Consider the following 25,106-nt stretch of genomic DNA (forward strand, 5'->3'; position numbering starts at 1 on the left):
GCTTTAAAACAAAATGTAAGATTAATTTTACAATAATTTCAATCACTTTAATTATATAGTATGTATGTACATATACGGTATAAAAACAGAACATCATAATTTTATCTTTCTGACATATTTAGGGCTCCAATGATAATGGTTCCAAAATAAACAGCTTCCTTTTGGAATGGGATGAGGTAAACCATGTTATTTCTTAAAGGCACTTGTTTATAAATGGTTATTAATAATATTATGATGAATTTTTATATTTGCAGCATTTTATAATATTCTAACATTTTTTCATCTATTACTAAGGGCAAAAGTGAAGGCTTCAAAAGTTGCTATATGGGTACCATGAAACAGCACAAGATCCTTAAATTGAATGCTTCCACAAAATATTCATTCAGACTAGCTGCCAAAAATAACTTTGGATTGAGGTACATTGAATTATTGCAATATTTAAAAGTCTATACTTTAACAAGAACCTGAAAATAACTTTTCCATATTAATTTATTTTTCAGTGATTTCAGTGAAATAGCAGTCTTTCATACATCAGGAACTATGCCTCCAACACCTCCACCTCCTAAGCTAAAAGAAGCAGGAATCTGTAATTTGTCACTAGAATGGTGTGCCCCACCTAACCCAAATCCAAATGACAGTCTTACTTATGTACTAGAAATGGAAGAAGCAGGATCTGTAAGTTTTCTTTTCACATGCTTTAATCTTCAACTTCAGTTTTAGGTACATTTTACATGCATCTCATACTGAAAATTTTTAGATTTAATTTCTTTTTTTAAGTTTTTATTTAAATTCCAATTAGTTGGGATACCTGGGTGGCTCAGTTGGTTAAGCATCTGCCTCCTGCTCAGGTCATGATCCCAGGGTCCTGGGATGAAGTCCAGCATCAGGCTACTGAGCCCGCTTCTCCTCTGCCTGCCACTCTCCCTGCTTGTGTTCTCTCTCTCTAACAAATGAATAAAATCCTTTAAATAAATAAATTAGTTAATTTCAGTTAGCTAACAGTGTGATATTAGTTTCAGGTGTACAATTTAGTGACTCAACACTTAAATATAACACCCAGTGCTCATCACAAGTGTACTCCTTAATCACCATCACCTATTTCACCCATCCCCCTACCCACCTCCCTTCTGGGAACCATCATTTTGTTCTCTACAGTTAAGAATTTATTTCTCAGACTTCCTCCTTTTTCCCTTATCATTAAGCTAATTTCTATTCAATCAAACTGCATGATTCCCGTCTCTGTGTTCTAGATGGGACCAATGCTGAGCCAAGGTTAGGTAAGCCAGTACAGGAAGTTCTGAACGTACTTAAATACTAGAAGATTAGCTAAAAGCAGCAGCAGCCATAACAACACAATAGATACATGGTGACGTATGTTAGTTCTTCAACTTTGGGCCTATCCCAGATGACCTTACATGGTCACACAGATTCTCTGCACACTGCTAACAGGCCAAACCCTTTCCTCATCTCCCTGGATTCCTGAAGTGGGTGGACAAACTGTCTATACTAACACAAGTCTATACTAAATGGGCTACACGACTTAAAAGGCAGCTGTACATTTTATGTTATTTATATTTTATCACATTTTATATAAAGCAACTAACATTTAGGAAGAGTTCTGTATAATTAATATGCTAAGTGCCTTCATCTACATTATCTCATTACATTCTTTTAAAAAAGGAGCCCTTTAAAGTAGAAAGCATCTCCATTTTTTTCCCAATTTATTTATTTTCAGAAAAACAGTATTCATTATTTTTTCACCACACCCAGTGCTCCATGCAAGCTGTGCCCTCTATAATACCCACCACCTGGTACCCCAACCTCCCACCCCCCCCCCGCCACTTCAAACCCCTCAGACTGTTAATGGAGAAACTAAGGATCAGAGAGACTAAGGGACTAGCTCAGGACCACCCAGATGGAAAATAAGCTGAAGCTGGAACTTGAATCTAAGCCTAATTCCTAAATTCATTGTCTTTCATTTCCAGGGGTTGGGTTTTAAACCTAAATATAATGGAGAAGACCTCTCATGCACTATAAGAAATCTTCAGAGAAGTACTACATACAAGTTTAGGGTATGTGGCTATAATTTATAAATTTGTATCATATTTTTAATATAAAATTATATTCTTCCTGGAGATGAAAAATGATTTTTACATTCAGTTCTCAGAAATCTTCCGATAACTGGTTTTATAATATTATTTGCAAACTATGCATGTTTTCAAATCACATATTTATTCCCAGTGGTCAACCAAGATATTCTCTTTTACTCAAACAGATCTTTGTCTACAATCTGGAAGGAAGGAGTAACCCCAGTGGAGAAGTAAAATATACTACCTATCCAGATAAGCCTGGATCCCCTAAAACACCATATATAAAGGGAAAAATCTATGCAAACAGAGTAAAAATTGGATGGGGTAATTTTTTTTATTTAAAATGTACATTTTCTGTCTTAATATTAACTGTTGAGAAGAAATCTTCCTCTAATTGCCCTCAGCTTTATAAAATATTCTCTTAAATTATGTGCATTTGAAATATTTCACCATATAAATGAGTTCAGTTGTAAACCGCATTTTTATAGTTCTCTATTGAGTTTTCTATTGCTATCTCATTAATTCACACATGAAAAAATCACTAAATTTTATATGAGCCCTCAAAAGTTATGGTTATTCCAAGTAAGATTATATCTAATATAGAGGCCACAATTTAAAAGACACATCAATGATAAATGCCGACTTGACAAGAAGTTTTGTTTTTATAAATCATTTTGCCTCTAAACTGGCAAAATCTACTTCAAGTAGACAAATACCTAACATTTTAGTCTCTTCCAAGAACTTAAAAATCTTACTTGGCTCATGTCTACTATTAATCTCCTATTAAGTTTCATGTTTGTATTTTTTCTCCATAAAAAATTTAATTTACAAGATAACATTCCAGTGAAAGACTTTTAAGTTTATTTAAGAATAATTTTAATTTTATTTCTCTTTTTCAGAACCACCCAAAGATAATGGTGGGACATACATTTCAAGTTACAGTTTAGAAGTTAGTGAAAATTCAGATGGTAAGACATCATGAATTTTTTTCAAAGTTAAATTATAAGGTTTTTAAAAAGTTTTAATTGAAATTCCAGTTAGTTAACATGCAGTGTAATATTAGTTTCAGGTGTACAATATAGTGATTCAACACTTCCATACAACACCTGTGCATCATGATTTTTTAAAGTTTTTATTTTGAAATAGTTTTAGGCTTATCCAGAGTTGTCAAATATAGTGTAGAGAATTCCTGTATATAACCTTCACTCAGTTTCTTTTAAAATTAATATCTTACATTACCATAGTACAATTATCAAAACCAGGAAATTGGCATTGGTACAATACTATAAACTAATCCAGGACTTACTTGGATTTCTCATTTTTTAGTAGCATTTTATGTTTATTTACTGATCTTTTATTTTTTTATGGCTAGTTCTGTAAGGAATACAATAATTTAACTATTGTAAATAGGTAACTGGGACACAGTTAATTTCCCAAAATGCTTATTTCTTAGACTATACATGAGAAAATAATGTGACCCATAAAATTTACAAGCTACATGTAGATAAATTAGATAAATTTGCTTTTATCCCTTCAGAGAATTCCTGGAACATAATCTACAATGGAACCACAAAGGAATTTCTATATAATCACCTGCAACCTGGTACTACATATAAACTGAGAGTCTTTTGTACTTCACCTATAGGTCAAAGCCAGGTGAGGAAACAGAGAGGGAAGTGCTTAAATTGCAGATTGAAATGATCTATATTACTAAATGTTTTAAAAACCTGAAATTGTATTTAATATAATCATAAGGTATTTTGTATTTCTCTTAGCCCTCAGATATATTGACTATTCAAACACCTACACTTTCTCCTGCATCTTGCCATCCTCCACCCTTGAATGGTGAAGCAAAGACCAAAGAAACCAACATCAAATGTGGTGAGGCATCTTGTATGATTTGAAGGACTTCACCTAAATTTCTTGTAACCTCTGATTTTAATTAACTAATGTTATTAAGGGAGAGTAAGTGCAATTTTTACTATAAAATCAAATAATATTTAGAAAAACTCTTATTTGGTAATTGAAATCACAATAATTTTTGAAGTATAATTAACATTCAGTGTTATACTAGTTTCAGGTGAACAACATATTGATTCAATAATTCTATGCATTAGTCATGCTCATCACAATAGGTGTAATCACCATCTATCACCACACAATGTTATTACAATATTAATGATTATAGTCCAATGCTGTACTTTTCATCTCCATGACTTACTTATTTTATAACTAAAAGTTTGTACCTCTTAATTCCCTTTATCTATTCTGCCCATCCCTCCACCCACATCTCCCCTGGCAGCCACCAATTTGTTCTCTGTATTTAAAAGCCTAGGGGTTTTTTGTTTGTTTGTTTGTTTGTTTTGGGGGGGCTATTTTGTATGTTTGGTTTGTTTTTTAGATTCCACGTATAAGTGAAATCATACGGTATTTCTCTGATTCACAACACTTAGTAAATACCCTCTAGGTCCATCCATATTGTCATAAATGTTTTAAATGTCGAAACAAATTTAAAAGTTAATTGGCAGGGGAATCTGAGTGGCTCAGTCGGTTGGACGGCTGCCTTCGGCCCAGGTCATGGTCCTGGGGTCCTGGGATGGAGTCCCGTGTTGGGCTCCCTGCTCAGTGGGGAGCCTGCTTCTCTCTCTCCCTCTGCTGCTCTACCTGCTTGTATCTCTCGCTCTGTCAAATAAATAAATAAATACAATCTTTTTTTTTAAAGTTAATTGACACAAATTAATATGAGTTTTCTGTTACTTTATTAAGTGTTTTGACATTGTGTCTCCTGAAATTATTTTGTATTATTTTAAAGGACCATCCTTAAAATTATTTGCAAATTTTTAAAGTTTATTCTGCACATTTTTGTAGATAATCATCCTAATGAAAACTCTGAAGCACCTGCATATGCCAAAAAGGCAGAAGATAACCAAGATGACAAACAAGGAAACCCTAGTTCCAAAGTGAGATGCATAGTGAGTAAATTAATTTCTGAAGAATCCAGTTTCTGGTTAAAAGTAGTTAATAGTGTTGGGAAAGTTATATTGTTCAGATGATCCATTCATGGTTCATTTCACTTTGGATGAATATATGCTTCTATTTCCTGTCAGGATGGGGAGTGACCATAACTGCACAGTAGTTTTGTGTTTTCTTATTTGTTTGTTTATGTTTATTTGTAGTTGGGATCTCATCCACTGAAGTGTGAAACTGCACCAGTCCCAAGCCCTCCTTCTCAATGTGGTATACCTGTACTAACCTGCAAGGGTCCAACCTGTGTTGTTATTAGTTGGGTGGTATGTTATCAATTTATTTTTATTAATTTTGTTTATATAAGAGCACAGTAATTGATTTAGTATTGTTTCTTGAAAGTTTACAATTCCCTAAGGAGTCAGAGTTTAGATTAATGCTCCATAAATCTTGGACCATGGTTCTAGAACACACATAACACCTGATACTGGTACTATTGGAAAGGGTAAGGCAAGAGACACCTGGGTGGCTCAGTCAGTTAAGTGTCTGCCTTTGGATCAGGTCATGATCCCAGGGTCCTGGGTTTGCGTTCTACATCAAGCTCCTCACTCAGTGAGGAGCCTGCTTCTCCCTCTACCTCTCTCTCTCTCTGACAAATAAATAAATAAAATATTTAAAGAAAAAAAGAAATAAAGGCTAAGACTAGGGGTACCTGAGTGGCTCAATCGATTGAGGGTCTGACTCAGTTTTGGCTCAAGTTATGATCTCAGGTCTTGAGATCAAGTCCTACATCAGTCTCCATCCTCAGCATAGAATCTTCTTGAGATTCCCCCATCCACCCCCACCCCTGCTTTTACCTGCTCTCTAAAATATATAAGTAAATAAAATCTTAAAAAAGAAAAACGAGGGGCCCCTGGGTGGCTCAGTCGTTAAGCATCTGCCTTCAGCTCAGGTCATGATCTCAGGGTCCTGGGATCAAGCCCCACATTGGGTTCCCTGCTCAGCAGTAAGCCTGCTTCTCCCTCTCCCTGCCCCCACTTCTGTTCCTTCTCTTGCTCTCTCTCTCTGTCGAATAAACAAATATTTTTAAAAATTAATAAATAAGTATAAATAAAATACAAATAAATAAATGGCTAAAACTATGGTAATCCTGCTTTCCAGACTCTTTATTTATAGAGATTAATAAATGTGGAAAACCAAATAAGTGATCATTAGAGAACTAATTTAATTTTTAAAACCAAAATAAGAGATAATAAAATTAAATCAATTTATAGAACTTGGTATTTTTTTAAAGCTTCATTGGGAAATCTCTGGTACTGTTTGTTTACATGTAACTCTACAATATGACACATTAAAAATGTGACTATGAGATAGTGAAGTTTTAAAAATGTTTTGCATCCATGCGAATAGCTCCCAATTTAAATAAGCTCAAAAAACAAAAACAAAAAAAGGCCTAGTTATTAAGCCACCTACATATCTTTGAATTTTTCTTCCATTCTTCCCAGAATCTAGTAGCGGGTACTTTAGCATTGACACAAAAGCTTTAGTTTGATAATAATAAATGACAAGTCTGATTACAGCACTGTACAAAATCCAGGGAATACTGGAATTCGCATTTGATCCTACTAATCAATAGTCATATTAAGCAACATTAATACATCTAAGTTTGTTTTTTTAAGTAATCCATTTGTGAATAATTTTAACAAATTAAAAATAGGAATTTATCAAATATGTGGGATTAGCCAATCCTTTCTCTTAATTTTATTTGAGCCTTTTAATGTTAGCTATAGTGCTCTGTCTTGTGTTTAATTATTTCTACACTTGTCTCGTACCATTTAATAGATTATGGGTTTTGATATTGAAAAAATTATGTTGTAACTCTCCACAATATTTAGAACAATGACAATTTATAGGAAGAACTCAATTTCTGCGTTTGTTGCATCTTTTAGGTTCCTGTGTGTAATGGTGCTGAAATCACTGAATACAGACTTGAGTGGGGACAAAGTGAAGAATCAATGCACTTGATTTATACTGGCCCTTGTCTAAGCTATGAAGTTAGAAGTCTCATTCCTGCAACTACATATTTTTGCAGAGTTCAGGTAAACCTAACAGTTACTCCAATGTAAATAAGACAACAGTTATTAACCTATACTATCTACATACATAATACTGGCACCAATTCCAGGGTAATAAATGGAAGGAAGTCACAGACTTCCAAATGTTAAATATTTCTCATGTTCAGCAACATCATTCTGAGCTTCTTCACCTAGCATATAAAGCCCCACATACTCAGGAACCTACTTTTTATTCCACCCTGGTCTGCCATTATTTTTTCCACAGTTCTGTTTCCTAATTTACCTTGAACTTTACAATCACCTGAAATGCTTGTTTAAAACACTGACTCTGGCACCTTCACTCAGTCCTACCACATCAAAATATCTAATCTAGTGACTTGTTAATACGTAAAATTAAAAAGCACTCAATGTGATAATTATCATCAATTGGGAAAAACTTCAGAAAAATATTTCAAACAAACAAGACTATTCTACCACCACCCCAAGTATGCCTTGTAAATCTGTTCATACCTTAACCATTGCCTATCTTGTCTCATAAAACCTTAGCTGGAAATGATCTCTTCCTCCTCTGAACTACTATAATTTTAAGACACACAACTTTAAGATTTGGGTAGTCAATCCAAATTTGGAATGATTTGATACGTTGTCCCTATAAACTAAAGCCATTGAATTGTAGAAGCCCTAATATGGAAAATACAAGCTCCATCTTCCAGATTGGCTTTCATCATTGGAAGTAATTTTTTTAAAAATCTTTTGTCAACTTTTTTGGGTATCTAAAAAAAATGACAATATATATTTGTGAGAAGGCCACTGCAATTGTCCAAAGGACAGGTGAGTTTATTAATATTAAAGATGCTACAGTGGGAAGGCTAAGACATTAATGGATTTGAAAGATATTTGAGAGGTAAAAATCAATGGAATGTGATCCAGCCAAGACGAAATGTTACCATACCTCCCAGGTCCTCCTTCATACAACTTAAAAAAAAGGATCATAACACAACAAACAAGCATAGTTAGACTATGAATTGTGAAAAGAAAGAAAAATGTAAAAAGAAAAAGATCCTACAGACCTCACAACATGAAAAACAACACAGTAATGAGCCCCACTGGGTTTTGTTATCACCTGATATTGTCCCAAAAAGGGTATGGGAGAAGCCTCTGTTTCAGAACAACCAACAGAGACAGGAAAAAAACCCTAAAAAAAAAAGCCTATATCCCACCAACAAAATGACTGAGAAAATGCTAGCCTAACCACAGAAAATGTCTTAAGTAATGTCCACCTTACACCAGCCAAATGAAATTGAAATCTCAAATAAAAAACCATACACAGGGGTGCCTGGATGGCTCAGTCGTTAAGCAACTGCCTTCGGCTCAGGTTGTGATCCCAGGCTCCTGGGATCAAGCCCCACATTGGGCTTCCTTCTCGGTGGGAAGCCTGTTTCTCCCTCTCCCACTCCCTCTGCTTGTATTCCCTCTCTCATCATATCTGTCTCTATGTATCAAATAAATAAATTCTTAAAAAGATAAATAAAATATAAAAAAATACACACATTCCAGCTATTCCCTACCCCAGAAATTTCAACAGGCCAAGTAGGAAGCTAACCATCCAAGCCATGCCAGAAGCAAGGAACATGCTCCAGTATCTCTACCCAGTGGTTTCAGTTCCAGCAGGGCCAAGCACAGAGTTAATCGTCCATTCACTGCCTGGCAAAATCAGGCAGTGCTCTGCTCCCATCCCCTGCCAACCGGTGTTAGTATGGCCAAGCAGGGACCTTATGATCTTCCACACCTCTTAGATGGAAACAGGAAGCAACACTCTAATTCCCCTGAAGTGTTAGTGTTAGCAAACTCAACTTCCACCCTCACCCAGCAGCAATAGATTGGCCAAGATGGTGTGATTCAGGCTAGTTAGCACTCTACTTCCTTCCTACCCCTGTGTCAGTGAAGCTCAATGAGAAGTTTATTTTTTTTAATTGAAGTATAGTTTAATTGACGTACAATATTTTTATTATTATGTTCAATTAGTCAGCATATAGTACATCATTAATTTTTGATGTTGTGCTGAACAATTCACTAGTAGCGTATATATATATATATATATATATATATATATATATATATATAAAACACCCAGTGCTCATGCCCACACGTGCCGTCCTTAATACCCATCACCCAGTTACCCAATCCCCTGACCCCCTCCTCCCTTCAGTAGCCCTCAGTTTGGTGTTTGGTTCCTGGAGTCAAGTCTCTCATGGTTTGTCTCCTTCTCTGATTTCTTCCCATTCAGTTCCCCCTCCCTTCCCCTATGGTCCTCCATGCTATTCCTTATGTTCCATATATGAGTGAAACCATATGATAATTATCTTTCTCTGCTTGACTTATTTCATTTAGCATAATCCCCTCCAGTTCCATCCATATCAATGCAAATGGTAGGTATTCATCCTTCCTGATGGCTGAGTAATATTCCATTGTATATAAGAACCACATCTTCTTTATCCATTCCTCTGTTGAAGGACATCTCAGCTCCTCCCGCAGTTTGGCCATCATGGCATTGTTGCTATGCACACTGGGGTGCAGGTGCCCCTTCTTTCACCACATCTATATCTTTGGGGTAAATACCTAGTAGTGCAATTGCTGGGTCATTGGTTACCTCTATTTTTAATATCTTGAGGAACTTCCATACTGTTTTCCAGAGTGGCTGTACCAGCTTGCTTTCCCATCAACAGTTGTAATAGGGTTCCGGTTTCTCCACATCCTTGCCAACATCTGTTGTTTCCTGTCTAATTATTTTTTTGCCATTCTAACTGGTGCAAGGTGGTATATCGCTGTGGTTTTGATTTTTATTTCCATGATGGCTAGTGATGTTGAACTTTTTTTCATGTGTCTGTTACCATTTGTATGTCTTCTTTGGAGAAGTGTCTGTTCATGTCTTCTGCCCATTTCTTGACTATATTATTTGTCTTTTGGGGTGTTGAGTTTAAGAAGTTCTTTATAGATTTTGGATACCAGCCCTTTATCTATAAAGTCACTTGCAAATATCTTCTCCCATTCCGTGGTTCGTCTTTCAATTTCGTTGACTGTTTCCTTTGCTCTGCAAAAGCTTTTTGTCTTGATGAAGTCCCAAAAGTTCATTCTTGCTTTTGTTTCCCTTGCCTTTAGAAATATGTCTTGAAAGAGGTTGCTGTGGCCAGTGTCAAAGAGATTACTGTCTATGTTCTCCCTAGGATTTTGATGGATTCCTGTCTTCATTCATTTTGAATTTGTTTTTGTGTATGGTGTAAGAGAATGGTCCAGTTTCATTCTTCTGCACGGGGCTGTCCAGTTTTTCCAGCATCATTTATTGAAGAGACTGTCCTTTTTCCATGGGATCTTCTTTTTTGATTTTTCAAAGACTGTGACTACAAAGTTTAGATTTCTGGGGTCGCTATTCTGTTCAACTGATCCACGTGTCTGTTTTTGTGCCAGTAGCATGCTGTCTTGATGATCACAACTTTGTAATATAGCTTGAAGTCATGCCGTGATGCCCCAGCTTTGGTTTTCTTTTTCAACAATTCCCTGGCCATTAGGGGTCTTTTCTGGTTCCATCCTCATTTTAAGATTGCTTGTTCCACCTCTGTGAAAAATGTTGATAGTATTTTTATAGGAATTTCATTGAATGTATAGATTGCTCTGGGCAGTATAGACATTTTAACAATGTTTACTCTTCCAATCCATGAGCATGGAATGTTTTTCCATCTCTTTGTGTCTTCCTCAATTTCTTTCATAAGCGTTCTGTAGTCTCTAGAGTATAGATCCTTTACCTCTTTGGTTAGGTTTATTCCTAGGTATGTGTTATAGTTTTGGGTGCTATTGTAAATGGAATTGATTCTTTAATTTCTCTCTCTTCACTCACATTGTTAGTTTGTAGAAATGCAACTGATTTCTGTGCATTGATTTTGTATCCTGCCACGTTGCTGAATTGTTATCAGTTCTAATAACTTGGGGATGTAGTCGTTCACATTTTCCACATAAAGTAACATGTCATCTGTGAAGAGAGAGAGTTTGACTTCTTTGCTAATTTGAATGCCTTTTATTTCTTTTTGTTTTATTGCTGAGGCTAGGACCTCTAGTACTATGTTGAACAAAAGTGGTGAGAGTGGGCATCCCTTTTGTGTTTCTGACCTTAAGGGAAAAGCTCTCGGTTTTTTCCCCATTGTGAATAATATTCACTGTCTGCTTTTCATAGACAGTTTTTATGATATGGAGGTATGTTCCCTTATCCCTATATTTCAAAAAGTTTTAATCAGGAAAGGATGTTGTATTTTGTCAAATGCTTTTTCTGCATCAACTGATAGGATCATAAGGTTCTTGTCTCCTTTTTTATTAACATATAATGTATTATTTGTTTCAGGGGTACAGGTCTGTGAATCATCAGGCATACACAATTCACACCTTTCACCATAGTATATACCCTCCCCAATGTCCATAACCCAGACACCCTATCCCTCCTCCCACCCCCCAGCAACCCTCAGTTTGTTACCTGAAATTAAGAGTCTCTTACGGTTTGTCTCCCTCCCCGATCACATCAGTGTTTCATTTTTCCCTCCTTTCCCACCATGACCCCCTACCCTGCCTATCAAATTCCTCATATCAAAGAAATCAGATGATAATTGTCTTTCACTGATTGACTTATTCTTGTCCCTTCTTTGTTAATGTGATCTATCACATTGACTGATTTGCAAATGTTGAACCACCCTTATATCCCAGGAATAAACCCCACCTGGTCATGTAAAATAATCCTTTTAATATATCATTGGATCCTATTGGTTGGATCTTGTGTATTTTGGAATCTGTGTTCATCATGGGTATTAGTACGTAAACATCCTTTTTGATGGGATCTTTGTCTGCTGGGGATCAAGGTAATACTGGCCTCATAGCACAAGTTTGGAAGTTTTCCTTCTATTTCCATTTTTTTTGGAACAGCTTCAGTAGAATAGGTATGATTTCCTTAAATGTTTGGTAGAATTCCCCTGGGCAGCCATCTGGCCCTGGAGTATGGCTTTTGGGGAGGTCTTTGATTACTGCTTCAATTTTGTTACTGGTTATTGGTCCATTCAGATTGTCTATTTCTTCCTGTTTCAGTCTTAGTAGTTTATAAGTTTCCAGAAAGGCATCCATTTCTTCCAAACTGCTTAATTTGTTGGCATATAGTTGCTGGTAATAATTTCTAATATTTGTTTCTATTTCCTTGGTGTTAGTTATGATCTTTTCCATTTCATTCATGATTTTGATTTGGGCCCTTTCCCTTTACTTTTGGGTAAATCCAGCCAGAGGTTTAATGATCTTTTTAATTCTTAACTACTGAAATATATTAATTTAGTGTCATCGTATTGCCTATAAAGTCCCTGTTTCTATAGATTCTCTCTTTAAATTTCTGGTCTATATTGCTCTTGGGGTCTTTCTTCTTTTATAGAGTCCCCCTTATTTCTTGAAGGGCTGGCTTGACGGTAACATTCTTTCAGTTTCTTCCAGTCCTGGAAGCTCTTTATCTCTTCCTCCATTCTGAATGACAGCCTTTCTGGATCAAGTATCCTTGGCTGCATGTTCTTCTCATTTAGTATCATGTCTTTCCAGCCCTTTCTTGCTTGCCAGGTCTCTGCAGATAGGTCTGATGTTATTCTGGTGTTCCTCCCTCCATATTCAAGAAATCCTTTCCTCCTAACTGCTCTCAGGATAGCTTCCCTGGCTATAAGATTTGCAAGTTTCACTATGATATGCCAGAGTGTTCGTCTATTTTTATTGATCTTGGGAGGAGGTCCTCTCTTCTTCTTGGACATGAATGCTTGTTTCCTTCCCCAGATTAGGGAAATTCTTAGCTATGATTTGCTAAAATATATCTTCTAGTCCTCTCTCTCTCCACCCCTCAGGAATCCCAATAATTCTAACCTTGGAATGCTTCATGGTATCATTGATCTCTCTAAGTCTGTTCTCATGGGTTTCTAGCTGCCTATCCCTATCCTCCTCAGCTTCCTTCCTTTCTATCAGCTTATCTTCTAGATCACTGATTCATTGTTCTGCCTCATTTACCCTGGCTGTTAAAGAGTATCCAGTTTAGACTGCATCTCATTCATAGCATTTTTAAGTTCAGTCTGATTAGATCTCATTTCTGCCCTTAGAGAGTCTATATTGTCACTAGTTCTTTTCTCAAACCTAGCTATTGACTTCATAATTGCTACCCTGAAGTCCATCTCTGACATCTCGCTTATATCCTTATCCATTAGCTCTGTGGCAGAGGACATTGTCTCTGGTTCTTTTCTTTGTTGGGAGTTCCTCCTCCTAGACATTCTGTTGAGGGGTGGTTGAGGGAATATACAGAGTCCAAAATATCAACCATGACCCAAGCAAAATGCACCTGTGAAGAAAATCCAGTGGTCAAAATCTATCACTGATATGCCACCAAAGCCAAGATGATCCAAAACAAGAAAAAGAAAGAAACAAGGGGGAAAAAAGAGGGGGGCAGGGAGAGAGATTATAACCTCTCAGTGTGGACACAGCAGGGTGATCTGCCTTTTCCTGCTTGAGTTTTGGTCTGTGTGTTAAAAGACACTATATCCCACTATATATTTCTGATTTCTTTACAGATATATATATATAGATATGCATATCTATATATATCTGATTTAATATATAATATATATTTTATATTTAAATTTCTGATTTCTTTGCTATATATATCTCAAGATAAAACAGACTAGTATGGGGTATAAATCTATAAAACATGTATGTGAAAAAGAAAATGAAAGTTTAAAAATGACTTTAAAACATAGGTTGGGAAATATGAAGCTATTTGAAATAGGAGCAGGGATTTAAAAAAAAAGAAAAGAAAATGAATAAGAAACTAAAAAAGGAATGTAAATTTTTAGCCTTAAATATAAGTGAGTCATGAGGGAACACCTGGAGTTGCCTATATTATTTTCCCCTGGCACTGGAGTTTTATTGTCCTGTGGGAAAGAAGTTTAAACTTATTCACCTATTCTTCCAGTCTGTATTCTAGGGGAAGGTCCTGCTACTTGGCTTCTCAGGCGCCTTTGCCTGGGTAGAGTAGCCCCACATCTTATAAGGGGGATGGGCTTAATGTGAGCTATTGGCTGCATGGCTTTTTTTCCCTGCCATCTTTCTGCTTCTCTTTAGAGGGTCAGAGCTAACATGGCCCTGCAGGAATCTCCAGCCCAGAGCCACAATGTCGGGGTGCACACCCATCAACAGATCCTCCAGTTCAATCTGTTTCCACCTCTGCCTGTAACAAACTCCACAGACTCGATGCATCTTCTGGAGGAGGGGACTGCTGTGTTGATTCTCAAATGTCTTCACCCCAGGTGTAATTGCATTACACTTGCCTGGGGCCAGGATAAGTAATCTGCTCCCTGTGCATGGAGCAAAATCTTGGGCTTTTGTGCCCTGAAGGGTTTCCATGCAACTTTAGAGGATGAGAATGAAAATGGCACCCTCCCAATCTCTGGCCCTGGAGGAGCTGAGAGCTCAAGGCCCCACTCCTCTGTGAGTCAACAGAGAAAAGCAATCACTCCTGTCACTCCTAGGCTCCCTAGTCTCCAGCACACAGTGCTCACCTGGCTTGTGACTGTGCATTTCTATCTCTGGCACAAGACCCTGTTTGGAGTCCCCAAACCCAGAAGATTCCTGCTGCACACTCCTGCACTACTCCTCCCAGGGGAGGAAGGGAACTCTCCCCAGTTCTGCCACTTGTGGGATCCCTGCTTGAAGAGCAGTAGCCCGACTGTGCCACAGATCACAGTTTATGGCAACCTGAGCTGAGAGGCCACTCCTTGGCTCACTCTTTGTGGCCAGCTTCCCTGCTACAATACCTGGGAGTCTTGTCACACTCAGGCACCACTGGTCTTCCTGTGACCCTGAGGATCCTGAGACCACACTTCCAGGTGAGGGTTCCACCTCCCACTTAGCTACCTAAGCAACGTCCCTCACTGGAGCAGACTTCTAAAAGCTCCAATTTTGTGCTGCTCTGCTCCCTCACTTGCGGGTAGCCAGCTGATGGAGGCTCCCTTCCCCTGTGGTCTATCTTCCCATATATCACCTCAGATTCACTTCTCCACACCTCCTATCTTGTGGCAAATGGTCGCTTGTCTATTTGTAGAGTTGCAGCTATTCTTTTCTTCAGTCTCCAGTTGAGTTCACAGGTGTGCTGAATGGTTTGATAGCTATCTACCTGAATTCCTGGGACCAGACAAAATTAAGGTCTCCTACTCTTCTGCCATCTTGGACTCCTCCCCCGCAGTGAGAAGTTTAACCTACATTTCCACCTAAAAGCACTGAGACTGAATGAAGGCATGGGAAATGGGTCTAGGCAACACTGAGGTCCCTCCTTTACTTGCTGTCAGCAGGGTCCACTGAGAAGCTCAGCCTCCATCTCTAATCAGCATCAAAGAGGAAAATCTAGGTGGTGATAGGCTATGCTACTTGGTACCCCACTCCCCCACTCTGTTCTCCTGATGTCATTAAGATGCAACTGGGAACTAAGCTTCCACCTCCAAGTTCTCCATTTACCCCTTCATGATATCATCAGGGACAAGTGACAAGCTGAGTTTCGACCCAAAGGGACAGTGATATGGTGAAGATAGCTGGCCTACTTCTGCTGGAAAAGTTTCAAAAGTGCGTAGACAGGAGATAAACTTCTACCCTATCCAATCTTTGCTCTATACCTCTAAGAGATACTGTCACTACAATAATGATTATGTATGATCCATACCCTCATAACATGATATTCAAAATGTCCAAACTAATCATTTGTCATAATGAAGACCATGGAAATCAGAACATGAATGATGAAAACAATCAAAAACAATTCATTTGTAATAAATCATAAGTTTCAATTATAAATAATCGATAACAATTTATCACAATTTATAATTTATAATAATAAATCATAAGTTTCAATTATAAATCAAAGAACCAAAAGCAAATTCTAGAACTGAAATATACAATAAACAAATATAAACAAAATAACAAAAAAACAAAATAAAACCCTCCTGGATGGGTTCAATAGTAGAGTGATGACATAAGACAGAATCAGTGAACCTGAAGACAAATTAATAAAATTTTAATACAGATTAAGTAACAGAAATGATTTCAAAAGAAAAAGGTGAACAAAGTTTCAGGGACATATGGAACAATAACAGACAAGCTAATGTTCATATCATTAAATTCCCAGAAGGAGAGAAGAAAAAGAGTGGAAATGAAAAATTGTCCAAAGAAATGATAAAAACTTCCCAATTTGGGGAAAAACATAAACCAAACAATTTAAAGAACTGAGAAAATCTAAAATAGGACAAATATAAAAAATCTACACTACCAAAATACATCATAATTAAACTTCTGAAAATAAAAAACAAATTTAAAAATATTGAAATCACCCAGAGAGAAATGGTACATCACTTATATAGGTAAAAATCAACTCAAAAGACAAATATATCACTTTTGAGACCATAGAGGCCAGAAATAAGTGGCACAACATTTTTCAAGTACTGAAAGGAATTGTCAACTGCACATTATATTCAGTAAAATTATTCTTCAGAAATGAAAAGAAAATAAAGACCTCCTCAGATACAGGAAAGCTAAGAATTTGTTACCAGTAAAACTCCCAATAAAAACTGGATATAGAAAGCACTCTTTTAAAAAAAAACAAAAAAGGAAATGATAACAAAAGAAGTCTTAGAACTTCAGAGAAGAAGTGACATTGGGGTTGGTCCAAGATGGTAACTCCTGAACTCATCTGCCACAGACACACTGAAAGCACAGTTAAACATGGAACAATTTCCTCTGAAAGGAACCCAGAAATTAGCTGAGGGACTTGTAAACACCAGAAAAATGAGAGAAAAACCACATAAAATGGGTAAGAAAAACTGAGATATACTCTCAGTATAATTTCCATATACAGCACAATGGGGAGGAAACACAAATGCAAGTTTTTCTCTGAGGAGTAAGGAATTTGGATCCACCATCTAGCATGCCAAGTTTGAAAACTTCTACCTAATGGGCAGGTCCCTAAAATACCTAGCTCTGAAAGCAAATGAGGTATACAGCCACGAGGCCCACACACTGTACCAAACAAAGAAACAGTCTTAATGGGCTTTCTAGGACTCAGATTGGCTATCCCCTCAGGTCTCAGTGCAGATCCCAGCCTTTCCCTGAAAAATGCCTTTTTGAATATTTTTAAAGCTGTAACCTGAGGGCAGGTCTCCTAATTTAGCACACATCTAAATGATAACTATAATCTCCATACGCCGTACTCCAGATCACTAGTATCTCCTTGAAAGAAGCTTCTGCACATGTATGGCACCCCAGCATTATGGCTGCCACCCAGAGGATGCAACAATTGATTTCCTGCCGCTGGTGGCCAGTGAAACTTGCATTTATAGGTTTCAGAGTACTGTAGCAAAAAAAGGAACACTTTTTGACGGGCTGTAATCCCAGGGCCCAGTACAGAGGCACAAGCCAGAAACACCCATATCCCAGTCTTTCCCTGAGTCTGTTTTGCACATCTTATAAGCTGCAGCTGAGGGTCCACCTTGAAATGAGGTGCTGAGTATTATCCTACCCTTTGGGAAATTGACAGAACCTATAATACACACACAAGACAGAAAGAGAGAGGAATCTAAGGATACCACTATAGAAAATTATCAAATCACAAAGAGCAAGAGAAGAAATCTCTAGTTTATTTTAGCACTTTCTTTTTCCTTATTGTAGAGATTTATCACTATGAAGTTCCCTCTTAGAACTGTTTTTGCTGCATTCCATTAAGTTTTGGTGTATTGTATTTGTATTTTCATTTGTCTCAAGATTTTTTTATTTCTCTGTTGATTTCTTATTTGATCCATTGATTATTCAGTAGCATGTTTAGTGTCTCCAGATATTTGTGAATTTTCCAGTTTTCTTCTTCATAATTAATTTCTAGTTCATGGCATTGTGGCTGGAAAAGATGCTTGATATCATTGCAATCTTCTTAAATTTATTAAGGCTTTTTTGTGACATAACATATGATTTATCCTGGAAAGTATTCCATATGCACTTAAGAAGAATGTGTATGCTGCTGTTGGATGGAATGTTCTATAAATATCTGTTAAGGGGCACCTGGTGGCTCAGTGGGTTAAGCCTCTGCCTTCAGCTCAGGTCATGATCTTGGGGTCTTGGGATCTAGCCCTACATTGGGCCCAGTATAGAGGCACAAGTCAGAAACACCCATATCCCAGTCTTTCCCTGAGTCTGTTTTGCACATCTTACAAGCTGCAGCTGAGGGTCCACCTTGAAATGAGGTGCTATTATCCTACCCTTTGGGAAACTGACAGATACTGGCATACCTTCAACCACTGGAACCACTAAGAACAAAGAAACTAGCTTGCACAATCACTAAGGCTTGAGAGAAAACTAAGAGCTAGGACCAGGCCAAATGATAATGTTCATCTTCTACACAAGGCTACTCCTTCAAGACTGTGAGAGAGGTAGATGTTTTATCTGATGCATAGAAAGGTAAAATGAAAGAATCAGAGAATATTTTCCAAGCAAAAGAATAAGATAAACCTCCAGAAACAGCCTTTAATAAAGTGGAGATAAGAGATTTACCTGATAAGGAGTTCAAAATCGTGGTCATAAAGATACTCACCAGGGTCAGGTAAACAATGCATAATTTGTATAATAGGCATATATTCATTTCTTCTACCTTTTCAACTTGGCATTTACAATTGTTCATAGTACTCTCTTATGGTGTTTTGTATTGGATTGGAAGAATTGACATTGTTAAAATATCTGTAACTATCACAGAATCTACAGATTCAATGCAACCCCTATAAAAATTCTAGTAACATTTGTCACATTAATAAAACAAACTATTCTAAATTTTTATGGAATGACAGAAGACTCCAAATAGCCAAAGAAACCCTGACAAAGAAAAAATGAGAGGCATAACACTTCCTCCTTTCAAACTGCACTACAATGCTAGTAATCTAAACGCTATGGTATTAGCAGAAAAACAAATACATAAATCAATGGAACAAAATAGGGATCCCAGAAATAAACAGGACATATGGTCAATGAATTTATATTATAGGAGCCAAGAATATTGAGAGGAAATGGATAATCTCTCCTTAATAGTAAACTGGACAGCCATGTGCAAAAGAATGAAACTGAACCACTATCTTACACCATATACAAAAGTCAATCAAAAATGAGTTAATGACTTCAACATAAGAACTGAAATCATTAAATCTAGGAGAAAATATAGGGGGTATAGGGGGTAAGCCTCTTAACATAGTTGTTGAAGTGATATTTTGGATTTGACACCAACAACAAAGGCACCAAAAGCAAAAATAAATAAATGGGACTACATCAAACTAAAATTCTTCAGCACAGTAAATATAAGCAAAAAAAGTTAAAAGGTGGGGCACCGGGGTGGCTCAGGTGGTTAGGCATCTAACTCTTTGTTTCAGATCAGGTCATTATCTTGCAGTTGTGGGACTGAGCCCCATGTCAGGTTGTGACACTGTGGAGTCTGTTTCAGATTATCTCATCTCTCCCTCTCATTCTGTCTCTCAAACAAATAAATACAATATTTTGTGGGCACTTGTGTGGCTCAGCTGGTTAAGCGACTGCCTTCAGCTCAGGTCATGATCCTGGAGTCGCAGGATCAAGTCCCGCATTGGGCTCCCAGCTCTGTGGGGAGTCGGCTTCTCCCTCTGACATTCTCCCCTCTCATGCTCTCTCTCTCTAACAAATAAAATCTTTAATAAATACAATATTTTTTAAAAAGTTAAAAGGAAACCTATGGAATGGGAGAATATATTTGGAAATCATATATCTGATAAAAGGTTAAAATATGTAAGAAACTCATATAATTCAACAACAAAATAGTAATCATTCAATTTTTAAAATGAGCAGAACAACTGAATAGATGTATTTCCAAAGAAAACATACAAATGCCCAATAGGTATGTAAAAAGATCATCAACATGACTAAACATCAGAGAAATACAAATGAAAACTACATAAGCTATTACCCCACATATGTCAGAATAGCTATCATCACACTATTTTGTATTTTAATTCCAATATATCTAAAATACAGTGCTATATTAGTTTCAGCTGTACAATACAGTGATTCAACAATTCCATACATCATCCAGTGCTCACCACAAATGCACTATTTAATCCCAACCACCTATTTACCTCATCCCCTCACCCCCTTCCCATTTGGTAACCAAAAGTTTGTTTTCTATATTTAGAGTTTGTTTATTGGTTTCTTTCTTTTTCCTTTCCTAATTTCTCTTGTTTCTTAAATTCTACATATGAGAGAAATCGTATGGTATTTGTCTTTCTCTAACTCACTTATTTCATTAGCATTATACTCTCTAGCTCCATCTGTGTCATTGTAAATAGCAAGATTTTATTCTTTTTTTATGTATGAATAATATTCTATCATACATATATGCCACACCTTTACCTATTCATTTATTGATGTATACTTGGGCTGCTTCCATAATTTGGCTATTGTAAATAATGCTGCAATAGTGCGATTAGTGTGATTACTAGACTGTAGAGAAGTCCTATTTTTAACATTGTGAGGAACTTCCATACCACTTTCCACAGTGGCACCAGTTTGCATTCCCACCAGCAGAGCAAGAGGGGTCCTTTATCTCCACATCCTAGCCAATGTTTGTTGTTTATTGTGTTTTTTATTTGAGCCATTCTGACAGGTGTGAGGTGATATCTCATTATACTTTTGATTTGCATTTCCCTGATGACTAGTGATGTTGAGTATCTTTTTGTGTGTCCATAATCCATGTGTATGTCTTTCTTGGAGTAATCAACATAAAATTCACACCTTATATAAAATTTAACTCAAAATGGACCATAAAAAACTGAAAATTAAAAATGGACCATAGAAAACAAAATTAAAATATAAAACCATAAAACTTTTAGAAAAAAATCACAGAAGATCTTCAGGATCTAACATAGGCAATGAGTTCTTAAACTTCATACCAAAAAACATATCCCATAAAATGAAAAATTGAAAAATTTGACCTTCTAAAACCTTTTTTAGAAGACTGTTATTTGAGAGAGAGTGAGAGAGCACAATCGGGGGAGTAGCAGAGGGAGAGGGAGAAATAGCCTCCCCAATGAGCAGGGAGCCTGATGTGGGGCTTGATCCCAAGACCCTGTGATCATGACCTGAGCTGAAGGCAGATGCTTAACCGACTGAGCCACCCAGGTGTCTCCGACCTCCTCAAACTCAAAAAGTTTTACTCTGCATAAAACTCTTGAGGAGGACAAAAAAGACAAGCGTAGACTGGAAGAAAATCTTTAAGAAATACACATCTGACAATGGACTATTACCTAGAATATATAAAGAACTCTCAAAAGTCAACAGTTAAAAATCCAAACAACCCAGGGGTTCTCTGCTCAGCAGGGAGGCTGCTTCTCCCACTGACCCTCTCCCTGCTTGTGTTCCTACTCTCATTGTCTCTCTGCCAAATAAATAAATAAAATCTTTTTTAAAAATCCAAATAACACAATTATAAAACAGGGAAAAGGCATAAACAGACCATTCACAGAAGATGATATACAGGTGGCAAATAAACACATGAAAAGATATATAACATTATTAATCATTAGGGAAATGGACAATGAGATAAGATGACACATAATCAAAATGGCTAATAAGAAATAGTAGTAACACTAAATACTGTCAAGGATGTAAAAAAACTGGACTAATCATACATTTCTGGTGTGAATTTCATCCACTATTTAAAATAGTATGGGAGTTTCTTACAAGACTAAACATGTACTTACTAATATGCTCAGCACTTTTGGATACTTATTCCAGAGAAAGAAAATTTATGTCCACAATAAAAACCTGTACATGGATATACATAACTCCTTATTTGTAAAAGCCAAAAACTAGAAATGACTCAGATGTCCTTCAACATGTAAATAGTTTTTAAAACTGTAGTACATTCATACCATGGGTATACTATTTGAGAATAAAAAGAATCAAACTATTAATTCACACAACTTCAACGGATCTCTGAGGAATTATGCTGACTGAAAAAAGCCTATCTAAGAAGTTTATATCCTGCATTATTCTATGTATATAACATTCTTGAAATAGCAAAAATATAGGTTAAAGAATAAACTACTAGTTGTCAAGAATTAGAAAAAGAGGGAAGGAAGTTGCTGTGGGTATAAAAGTATAGTACAAGGGATACTTGCAATGGAATATCTTAACTGTTAGTCATCACATTAAGATACACATGTGTTAAAACTACATATAACACTATATAAATTAGTGCATGTAAAACTGGTAAAATCTGCATAATGTCAATAGATTTTATTAAAGTCAATTTCCTGACTATATATTGTACTATAGTTATGCAAAATGTTCCTTTTGGGATAAAGAGTGTAAACTGTACATTTAAATCCACAGTGTAAAATTTAAAAATTTTACAAAATCATTGAAACTTAGTGAATTGATGTGAACTTCAGGCTACCACTAACAGAGACAGTAACTAGAAAATAAAGGAAAGAAAGAAACTTTGATGGACTAAGTGATGAATTCAGTTCGGGTATATTTCTCCTGAAATGCCCATATTAGCATTCTTCACTTACTTTCACATATTCATACTTGTTACCTTCTTAAATATGCAACCTAAAGATTTTGGCATCATGTGAGTATTTTCAAATCATTTGTTTCATATTGCAATATATAAATGTATCAAATTAGAGATGCCTGGATGGCTCAGTCGGTTAAGCCTCCTATTCCTGATTTCAGCTCAGGTCATGACCTCAGAGTCATGAGATCAAGCCCCATGCTGGGCTTCGTGCTGAGCATGGAGCATGCTTAAGAAGCTCTCTCCCTCTCCCTAGGGCCCTCCCCACCACTTGTGTGCTCTCTCTTAAAAAAAGTATCAAATCAACATGTTATATATTTTAAACTTATACAATGTTATAAAACAATTCTATCTGAATTTTTTTAATCTTTCTTAGAATTTGAGGTTAAAATTTTTGTCTTGTTTTCATTTTTTTTAAGATTTTATTTATTTATTTGACAGAGAGAGAGATCACAAGTAGGCAGAGAGGCAGGCAGAGAGAGCGGGAAGCAGGATCCCTGCTGAACAGAGCCCAATGTAGGGCTCAATCCCAGGACCCTGAGATCATGACCTGAGCTGAGGACAGAGACTTAACCCACTGAGCCACCCAGGTGTCCCTTGTCTTTTTTTAAAAAAAAACAACAAAATTGTTTATGCACAAAACAAAATAATGAAGCTCTAACACAACATACTTTCTCAGGCTGGAAATGTAGTTGGAGTTGGACCATTTGGAGAAACCGGCATAGTAACCACACCAGCAACTGTGCCAGCAGTAGTACCAACGCTACATGAAGTTGTAAACAAAGTTCCTGCCAAATTGGCATCATCTTGCATTGCTATTCAATGGGAGGAGCCAGATTGTCATGGCTCTCCAATCACTGGATATAACATTGAATATGGAGACAGAAAAATTTTGTCTGTTGAAAGAGTAACAGAGTGTATTCTGAAAAATCTACAGCCTGATACTACATACAAGTAAGTTGCTTATATCTTACTTTGGGTAGATGAAGTTTTTTTCAGAATTTTGAACAAATCTACACTTCTTTGTTTTATATAATCTACACATTTTTGAAAGAGAATTTTAGAAAAAAATTGTTTTAGAAAAAATTTGGCATTACTAAATCTACATTTTTTGTTTTATATAGTCTACACATTTTTTGAAAGAGAATTTTACTATTTTAGAAATATTTGGCATTACTAAGAGCCAGTTCCTCCTCATCAAAGACCGTCAATACTGATTATGCAAATTCAAGATTTTGGCCTTAAAAATTTGTCTATACTAATCATTATAATATGATGGTCAATATTCTTTCACGGGATGACTAAGGGCATAGTTTAAATGTAGAAATTTATTTTCCTTTCTAAATCCAAATTAATAATTTAATTTGTTTTTGTTTTTGTTTTACCACTAGAATCAGAATTCAAGCTATCAATCATTATGGACTAAGCCCTTTTAGCCAATCAATAAGAACCAAAACCAAGCCACTACCACTTGATCCTCCTCATCTTGATTGTGTGGTCTATAGACACCAGAGCCTCAAATTGAAATGGGGTAACTCTTCAAGCAAAGGATTACATTCCAACCTTATAAGCTACAATTTGTTAATAGGAGATCGATCTGGAAGGTAAGCTATTTGTACAGCTTTACATGATTCTAATAAAAATGTTTTAAAATTTCCTATCTTAAACATAATCCAAAGTGGTTTCAGTGAACTGATAGATGTGAAAGCAGTACATTATCATGTTAGATATACTTCCTTAAATTCATACTGGTAATTTAGCTATTTTTTCTCTCCCAAAACACTTCTTTCTTTATATAATACACATTAATACCAAGGAATAGAGTTTCCAAAGGAATATGAAAGTCAGCACCTTGCCATTATAATATTTACAAACTGATTTTTTTCCCTTTTGTCTTGCACCCACCAGGCTTCAAATTGATTTATTTAGGCTTTACTGATGACCCAGTTTCAAGTCAGCTATGTAGAATTACTTGTACCTAAATGACCTTTGATTAATAATATAGCTTCTCCCATCTTGATTCCCACTCCCAGATTTTCTATCATTTACCATGGACCTTGTCAGACTCACAAAGTGCACAGACTGAGTGAGTATACAGAATACAAATTTAAAATCCAAGCATGTAATGAAGCTGGTGAGGGACCACTGTCTGGTATCTATACTTTCACTACAACCAGAACTCCACCACCCACACTTAAAGGTAAGTATTATAAGCCTGACAATGAAGGTTGCATTAATATGAGCTCTAATAGCTCATATATAAAAATCTCCAGTACAGTCTATTTTAAATGTTAAATAGCAAAAGAC

The 25,106-nt window shown here is 36.4% G+C and overlaps 1 protein-coding gene across 1 annotated transcript in view; it reads left to right on the forward strand.

The window, feature by feature from the left end:
- The window catches only part of LOC122896596 (fibronectin type III domain containing protein 3C1-like), a 110,636-nt gene that overhangs the window by 72,702 nt on the left and 12,828 nt on the right, over positions 1 to 25,106 (forward strand). The window contains exons 12-25 of the mRNA XM_044234719.1: positions 123 to 176; positions 295 to 416; positions 501 to 675; positions 1,986 to 2,072; positions 2,276 to 2,414; positions 2,990 to 3,058; positions 3,628 to 3,746; positions 3,866 to 3,971; positions 4,959 to 5,050; positions 5,267 to 5,380; positions 7,004 to 7,153; positions 23,479 to 23,753; positions 24,191 to 24,403; positions 24,833 to 24,999. Of these exons, the coding sequence (XP_044090654.1) occupies positions 123 to 176; positions 295 to 416; positions 501 to 675; positions 1,986 to 2,072; positions 2,276 to 2,414; positions 2,990 to 3,058; positions 3,628 to 3,746; positions 3,866 to 3,971; positions 4,959 to 5,050; positions 5,267 to 5,380; positions 7,004 to 7,153; positions 23,479 to 23,753; positions 24,191 to 24,403; positions 24,833 to 24,999 (1,882 nt within the window). The remainder of the gene's footprint in view (positions 1 to 122; positions 177 to 294; positions 417 to 500; positions 676 to 1,985; positions 2,073 to 2,275; positions 2,415 to 2,989; positions 3,059 to 3,627; positions 3,747 to 3,865; positions 3,972 to 4,958; positions 5,051 to 5,266; positions 5,381 to 7,003; positions 7,154 to 23,478; positions 23,754 to 24,190; positions 24,404 to 24,832; positions 25,000 to 25,106) is intronic.

Source organism: Neovison vison, chromosome X (assembly GCF_020171115.1).
Source record: "Neovison vison isolate M4711 chromosome X, ASM_NN_V1, whole genome shotgun sequence".
Classification (NCBI taxonomy): Eukaryota; Metazoa; Chordata; class Mammalia; order Carnivora; family Mustelidae; genus Neogale; species Neogale vison.